This window comes from Odontomachus brunneus, unplaced genomic scaffold (genome assembly GCF_010583005.1).
Source record: "Odontomachus brunneus isolate Ranch 3 - 2012 unplaced genomic scaffold, Obru_v1 Obru_scaffold_035, whole genome shotgun sequence".
In the NCBI taxonomy this organism is placed as follows: domain Eukaryota; kingdom Metazoa; phylum Arthropoda; class Insecta; order Hymenoptera; family Formicidae; genus Odontomachus; species Odontomachus brunneus.
Window position 1 is genome coordinate 1909919 of NW_022639485.1, and position 8650 is coordinate 1918568.

General features: G+C 37.8%; 2 protein-coding genes across 18 annotated transcripts in view; one reads left to right on the forward strand and one right to left on the reverse strand.

Moving 5' to 3' along the window:
- LOC116843773 (phosphatase and actin regulator 1) overlaps positions 1–8650 on the forward strand; it is a 514963-nt gene that overhangs the window by 257243 nt on the left and 249070 nt on the right. The gene's annotated exons all lie outside the window — the stretch shown is intronic.
- The window catches only part of LOC116843776, a 79515-nt gene that overhangs the window by 70484 nt on the left and 381 nt on the right, over positions 1–8650 (reverse strand). Inside the window, exon 2 of one of the 4 annotated variants that reach the window (XM_032814537.1) lies at positions 1733–2135. The exons of the other annotated variants lie outside the window; for them this stretch is intronic. Within the exon in view, the coding sequence (XP_032670428.1) occupies positions 1970–2135 (166 nt within the window). The 3' untranslated portion in view covers positions 1733–1969. Of the gene's footprint in view, positions 1–1732; positions 2136–8650 lie in introns of those variants that run through there. 4 annotated transcript variants of the gene reach the window in all.

Consider the following 8650-nt stretch of genomic DNA (forward strand, 5'->3'; position numbering starts at 1 on the left):
ATATATAGATATATATATAGATATATATATATATATATATATTTATATATATATATATATATATATATATATATATATATATATATATATATATATATATATAACCTTTTTTAGATGAGAAAATATACATTTTCTTAAAATCTTAAGAAAATCTTAGTTTTTCAGAAAAAACAATACTTTGTTCTACTTCAATAAAAGAACTTAGATTTAATTAAATATGTTACTAGTAACCATCAAATAAATATTTACTACTTGTTTGGATTTTTTTCTCTTAATATACACAATTGGAATATCGCCCGAGTCATTTCTTGTAAAAAAAACAGCAGAAAGTTGATTCGAGGTGTAAGTGGAAATTCCATTGAAAGATATAATCGAATCAAAATTATAAGAATTCTTTTTGTATAATTATTGTAGGTGGCATAATGCAAACAGAAAAGTATGACTGAAAGAAAAGAAAGTACACGAATGAAAAATCACTCAAATTCGGTTGACTCGGCTGCTATTCTACTTCCCAAATAAAATTTTACTTAAAGAAATTTAAAGAGTACAATTGCGGCGGCACGAGATCGACTTACTCCGGATTTTTAGCGCCAACAGTAACACTACTGTGCGCTCACAGTAGTGCAGCACCGTGTGTAGTCAGACGCGAGCCCGAGCAGGGCAAAACGCCCAATAGCCAGCACTCATCAGTTTTCGGCACCCTTGCTCGGATTCCATCCAATATCAAAAAAGGTGTACGAGGTCTTTTAATCCTTTATTAATTATTTGTCAATTATTACTCATTATTTACTTATTCGTTTTCTTTTAAATCCCCATGCGTCTTAACACTGAGAAAAATTATTAAATATTTTTTTGGTAGTTACTAACAGCATATATTTACATTAAAATTTTTTTTATTTGTTTATTAATAAATGTTTTCATGAAAAACTAAAGTTTTCTTAAGGGGTTCCAAGAAAATACATATTTTCTTATTTTAAAAAAATATTTGATGTCGGTATAAATAAGTGTTGTGTATTTACACCAAATAAATATTTAGTATTTCTTAAATATTTTTTCTTTCAATGTAGCCGACAACATCCGCGCAAGAATGCCGACATTCTCCCCTTCCTGCCGTTGTCGTTCTCGTTGATGTCGATGTCTGGCGTGGACTTCGCGTGCGACTTCGCATCGCGAACTTCCCCTCTTCATGTCAGGGGAACTCTTTCCTGTCGTTTCGCGTGCACGCGCCTAAATTGCGCTGCTGTGCGCCTAATTTACGGTCTAACCGGCTTATTAACAGTCGTTGGCTCACGGAGAAGTACCCGTGCACCGCGTGGAGACTTTCGCGAGATAATATCGAGCGTTTTTTTCCTCTTCCCCTCACCGTCCCCTCTCCCCCAAAATGTGTGTGTGTGTGCTTCTTGGTACAAACTTCTTGGTAATTCGTTCAAATTAAATTTAACGACGAACATCTCGCCATTAATTGACGCTTGCGAAACTGTTTGTGATTTATTTTATCCTAGATCGCTAGTTTGTCATTTTGACGCGCACTTTGAATAATAATGCAATAAAAATATTGCAATTGATATTATTTTATTCTTTTTCTTTAAAAAAGGAACGATTAAAAAAGATTAAGAAAGGTTTGCAAGCGAGAAAACTTTATAAACAAAAATAAAAGTATTATTGCAATTGATATTATTTTATTCTTTTTCTTTAAAAAAGGAACGATTAAAAAAGATTAAGAAAGGTTTGCAAGCGAGAAAACTTTATAAACAAAAATAAACCGTCTTCAAGGATCTTCAAGGAGTCCTGAAAAGTATGAAGTAATTTTGAATCAATATTCCTATGTATCTATAATCCTATCCTGATATTCTAACGATATTAGACGTTGGGATACATAAAAATATTTCTTATTTTTTAAGTTTTCTGAAGTTTTTGTGGGTAATTTATTTTTGTTGAAAAGGATTTTTATCTTGTATCTTTCAATTACTCACTCAAAGTTTGTCTTTGAAGTCGGTAAGAAAAAATTCTTTTTGAAGTCGGTCAAAAGTAGAAGTTCCGTCTTGTATATCTCTAGATGTTCTCGGGTTCTCAAGAAAGTAATGGCAGTACCCAATTTCCTGATTACTTGGACAAACCTCTCTAGTGACACTGATCTAAGAGAACATATTGAATAAGCCACAAAAAGTTTCATCTCAGTATCTCAAACAGTTCTCGAGTCGTGAACATACAAACAAACAACACAGGACAAACTGAGAATCTCCTTTTTTTGAAGTCGGTTAAAATCAACTAAGGGAATGAAAGTGATCTCACATTGTACTGAGAGAAAAATCTTTGGTATTTACAACAATAATAATATAGAGAAATAATTACTATAAATTATGGTCAAGACAATTATTTTTTAGTCAAATTTTTTACTATAATTTTAGTGATAATAATTTTATATGCATGCTACTAACACTATCTTCGTGTTAGAACAACCAAAAATATAGTTGATGTCAAATTGGGCCTTAACTATATTTTTTAGTTTCAACACGAAGATAGTGGTAGTAACATGCATATAAGATTATTATCACTAAAATTATAATACAATTGACTAAAAAATGGTTGTCTTGACCACAATTTATAGTAATTATTTCTGTATTATAGATTATAGTTAAAAATACCAAACAATTTTTCTCTCAGTGTGGCAATAACGGGCTGACTTCTGTTACTAGCACTGTCTGCCTAAAATTAACGTTCAAACCATTCGATTTTCTTTACCGATCACGCACGGAGATAAAAGTCCATCTATACTAACCCGACAATGAACGCGTTTTGTTTGAAGAAAACAAAACTCCTGGCTCTTAGAATCGAAATTTTTTCGTGAGAGCTACAGTTTCCCTCAGCCAAATACGTTTGGTTCATTTCTCGTCAGATCAATTCCACCAAACTCCTTTCTCCTTCTCTCTCACTGAAGCGGTACATTTTTTATCTTAATTGCTATGTCGGTCCATCACTTGGATCGTTGCGCCAATTACCTCCTCGTAATTCTCATTAATGCTATTATTTATTAATTACAACGATTCATTATCGCTCGCTTTAATTGCCGTATCATTCGCGTCGGCACGCACACGACACCTCGCGCATACCTTGCAATTCGCGGCGCACGTGAGAAACCGTTGTAGCAGCTAACGGCGCTGTCCCTACGCGATCATTAACACAACGCGATTAATTGGACGAAACCCGATCCCCGTCGGTTTACCGTCACGCGCGATGGCACGATATCGGCACTAATTTGACGGGTGCAGCGTGGCCGAAAATTTCCAGACGAGTCCAAGCAGGCGGCTAAATAGCCGCGCGCGTTTCGGAAATCATCATCCATCTCCCTTTCCCTCTCCTATTTCCCTGCTCCTCATCGCGATCTCGGGGCGAGGAGGGACTGCCGCAAATGCCGGGGTAAATTACGTGGGATCAATTAACGGCGTGCAAACGGGGTAGAGCCGCCGCCGGCCAGACGACGACGGTCACGTACGTATTTGCCGTGCTCGCGTACGGGAATCGGTTGCGACCCGATTCCAACCGGCACGTACACCATCGATTTCCCCGTTACCTCCTCCTAGGCCCCTCTCGCCGTGCTTTGTCGTTTCCGTTGGTACTGCATCGTGACGGACAATCGCAAGCAGCGGGAATGAATGGCCGTAGGTGGGTGAGATAATTAGCGGCCCGGGTGATCCGCGACGCGACGCAGGACTCACGTATTGGCAGAATAACGGGGGTTATGATTGCGCCCTGGAGCCACCCGGTTGCTGGAGCAGAGGGCGAGCTTTGCGAGGCGATTTTGCCTCTCTCTCCCTCCTCCCCCGCGATCGTTCTCGATCGTCGCAAGCGTCAGCTGCGAAACTGCACTGCGCGCTTGAAAATTGTATCGCGTTTTACCATCCCGCTTTTTCCTTCTTTTTGTTCTCCTTTTTCTACTTTTATTTGCTTTCTTTCTCTTGACATATTTCTCGATTCGGGTACCCCAATCGTCGCGCGCGAGCCAGTTTCCCGCGGAAACGGGCCGAAGGGAAGCGACGTGTTTTCCGGAAGTGGTGCTCGTATCTTTTTACGTTCGGCGTGCGATATCGGCGATTCTCAAGCTCGCGATGGGCCACCGACCGGAGTCGTTTTTCAGACAGCAACTTTCCGTGCGCCCGCTGCGATAGGTTCCGCGTATCGTACGCGTGGAATTATGCAGGAACGAGACGGGGATCAATGAGGAGGGGCGGGGAGGAGAGAAAGAGCGTGCTGTAACGCGGAGAGCGGCGCGAAAATTCCGCCTGAATTCATCCTCGAAGTTGTGACGTTTATGTACACGGAATAAACGCGGTTGGCGCGCAACTTTATAACGTACGATTTAATCGGTTATATTTTTCACGCTGTAGGGAGAAATCGAGATATATAGGCGAGATATAAAGAATGAAAGAGAGAAGAGAGGAGAGAGAGAGAGAGAAAATCGTTGGAAACGTCAGTGCTGCGTGAACATTTATTAATTAAGCGCATCGCGTCTCGTTCGGTTCGCCATCGATTCCGTAGATTAATGACATTAATAAGCGATCCCGTATTTCAGCCGTGGAAGTTTATAGCGATATTAATGCGCGCATTAATCATGCGTCGTACGGAGAGAGACAGAAAGAGAGAGAGAGAGATTTCATGAAAATCGGTACTCGGCTGTTGATACGTGCGAAGGTCCACATATGTGTATATGTGTAAGCATGTGAATGTGTGTGTGGTACGTGCGCGAGCTTAATAAGCTCGACTCAGAGGGATAAACGCAATCAGAAATGGCGTGTGGTTCCTCCTACTTTAACGAACGACATAGTGCTTCAATTGCGACTGATGAAATCTATATTGCCGTCTGAAACGCGTGCGCGCACGTTGTTAACATCAGCGTCTCGAAATTGCGATGAATACCGCGAAATTAACGTTCTCGTTTATTTTCGTCCTAGTGCTTTTTTCGAAGGAAATTAATAACACCTTCACGGCCGCTGTCACGTACGCGCGACTTTAGTCCACCGGCTATTACCGCCTCATGAAAAAAGATACCTGTCGTTAATAGAGTCTATAATTGTGCGATGTTTATAGCGGCTGCGTAAAAGTGGATTTTTATATTTACGTTCGCAAGGATGTTCGCTTCTTTAAACTCGATCTTTTAAAATTTACCAATGTGGCAGACGAATTTTTCTGCTACAAACTGCAAAATCATCAAAATGTTAATTGATAACTGTCAATTGATAAGAATTAATGAGTGTTTAATATTAAGTACAGAGGTGTATAATTTTTAGGAAAAAATAACAAATATTTGAATGAGGACAATCAAACAACGAAAGATTGAGATTTTAGTGATATCTGATCTATAATTTAATATTTTTTAAAACCATTTTCACAAAATTTTCCACAAACCATATGCTAAACATTGAATAAGGAAAATTTCCGACAATTTATAGTTTCGTTGAAAAAATTCGTGATTTCTGACGTTTTTCTCAGCGTCTCAGGACAACGTGACTCTTTAGGAGAGACTGGCGTAAGTTGGATAAAAATCGATTATTTCTACTGTTATTTAACCACTTAAGTGCTAATGACGCATAAATGCGTGGAAATTTTTATGGCAAAAGTGGTAATGACGAATAACTTATACATTAAAAATAATAGCAAATATGAAAAATGTGACTCCAGAAACGAGTATAAACCTACTATTACCAATTTTCGATAAAAAATCGATCGTACCACTTTTGGCACTAAAAACACGGTTTTAGGTCTTACTATTTAAGTGATTTCAGTATCAAGCAAGCAGGGATTCCAAAACCATCTTTGATGTGTTCGGAAATTTGCTTGTTTAATTCTGTAACTTGTCAGAAATTAGCCGAAATAATCGGTTTTGCCAACTAATCTCGGTCTCCTCACGTTGAAAAGTTTGCTAGGCAATATCGCGTCGCGGTTCAGAAATAGCGCACTCTCCTTTCCATTTTCGGAAGGCCACCGCGAATTATTCGCGAGGCGATTATGCGCAATCGGCTTGGTTGTCGTCACGCGTATCGCTATCTATTTTTTCCATTTACTCTAAAAAAACGAAGCGCAGCCGATAAGCCGCGAGACCGCGTTGAGAAACTGCGAGGAATAATTCGTTCATCGTGCACAAATAGACAATCTTATCGTATCTTTCTGCATGCAACGGCGAAAACACGACGATGTACCGTACGCATCATCCGTGGGCCTTGACTGATTTCCGGTCACGATTGCCTAGTTCCGACCGCCGCGAGGCGACGGAGGTGACAATACAATTGCGCGAGTGGCCGGAAACGGGGCAAAGGGGAACGAAACGTTAACCCAGATGGTACAGTGTGACACGAAAGATTACGTCGCATTGATTCTCGCGAGTCTATCGCGATGTATCAACGTTCGCAACATCTTTGCGATACCAAACGTCGCGAATTTCGACACAAAGAGGTGGAAATGTAATTCTAGGAACACTCCGCCATCCAGTTTTGTTCGCGAAACGACGAAAAATAGTAGTTGTGTGAATTCATTCGCTTTCGATTGATTAGTTTTTTTTTCATTTGGATTGAAGTCGATATTGAAGTCCCGAAAGGAGAAAAAGAGTAAAAATTTGTTAAAAATATGCTTCCTCAGGACACGAATACTGCAAAACAGTTAAAAGAAAGAATGTAATTACAATGTCGATTACACTGGCTTACGAAGAGAAAAGTTTCTTCTGTCAAATGAATAAAATTATGTGATCTATATAGTATTTCTTGCGTGAATTAAAAAATGCAAACAGATTTTTTCCAATTAAGTTTCAAGGAAATTGATTTTCTCTATGTGCACAGACAAGCCTCATCTAATTTAAAATGAAGGAGAGTGATTTTCTTCTATACTTGCTCCCTTTATAGTTATGTTCTCTTTGAAAATAAAAAATGTGCTATCATGTTTTACGATATATTATGCTTAATAAGAAAAAATTCGTTTAAAAAAGAAGAAAAACCGTTAGCCTTAATGAATTTTTATAGACAAATATATTACTTTTTATGTGGAAGAGATACTTTAATATAAAAAATTAAATCGAATTGCGTATCGTATCGCATAAAATTAAATCACAGATGATCATCACAAAAGAGATCGAGGGGTGTTGGAGAAATTCTAAGTTCACTTTCGGATTCTATGCGTAAAGATACACAAGAAACGTAAAGAAACATCATGAGAAATTTCACGAGACGAATTACCTGTTAACCAACGTAATTAGTGAGCACAGAGTAGTTGCCATATTTATAGGAGAGACAGAGAAAAAGAGACACGTCTTGCGACATTTTTCCTCCGGCAACCGTCGTAGGACGACATCGGACGTTGCAACGGAAGGATATTGAAATGAGCGAGCCATCTGTCACGACGATCGCCGCCCATTTCCACTCGGTCGATCGCTAGAAGAGAGCTCCACTCTCGATTACACGGGCAAGGTAGCTGCCGCGAGTACCGATGCGGCAATCAGCCGAAAATAGGAATCTGCTCCCGCGAAAAGGCTAGTTTTTCAAATTAATTGACCGTTCATCCTTACGAGAGCGACTTGTCTACAGTTTGCCAATTTCTCTTTCTCTCTTGCGCGCGCGTCCTCGTCATCGCGCCACAAAAGATTAAACAACACGCCCACTCCTGCCTGACATGCCTCCAGGCTTAGGCGTCTATACGTAAATTATGACATTCTACGTCTACGTCTACGTGAAAATCTAAACTATGTATGAGATGTCGTCTACACGGAGAAAATATTGTAGTAAAAATTGCAACAAAATTTCTCTGTGTAATCTTGAGTCGTACCGAATTATGTCGTAACTACTAGATATTTGTTTGAAAATGGTATGCACATTTGATTTTTCACTATAACGAAATATTGAAACTGCTCGCATATTTTTTATATCGTATATCAGGGTAGTCACCAAATTTACTATTTTTGTAGTACACTGAGAGGCAAATGTTTGATATTTGTAGCTATAATCATATGGAGAAAGAAAAATTATAAATTATGATCAAGACAACCATTTTTTAATCAGTTGCACTATAATTGTTAGTGATAAGTGATAATTTTATATGCATATTACTACTATTATCTTTGTGTTGAAACAACTAAAAAATATGAAATATCCAAACCATATTTTGATCCCAACCACATTTTTAGTTGTTCCACATGAAGACACCAGTAATAACATGAATATAACATTATTATTACTAATGATCGACTAAAAAATGGTTGTCTTGACTATAATTTATAGCAATTATTTCTCTAAATTTTTATGATTACAGTTACGAATACAAAATATTTTCCTCTCAGTGTAGTTTATATATGTCAGTATACAAAGAAATACAAAGAAAGATTTGCAAAATACATTATAAAAAGAAATATAATTTTGCTATATTATTTACTGCAACATTCTTCTTCGTTTATGTAGACAATGAGTAATCTATGGCATTTCGATGAAGAGTATACTGATGGTACTTTAGAGAGTAACGTTGAAATATCAATGCAGGACATGTATTTGATCTTGGACATTCTTATTGTTTCTTTAAATGTATGAATATTTAAACGATGATGAAAGATATATATATATATATATATATATATATATATATATATATATATATATATATATATATATATATATAT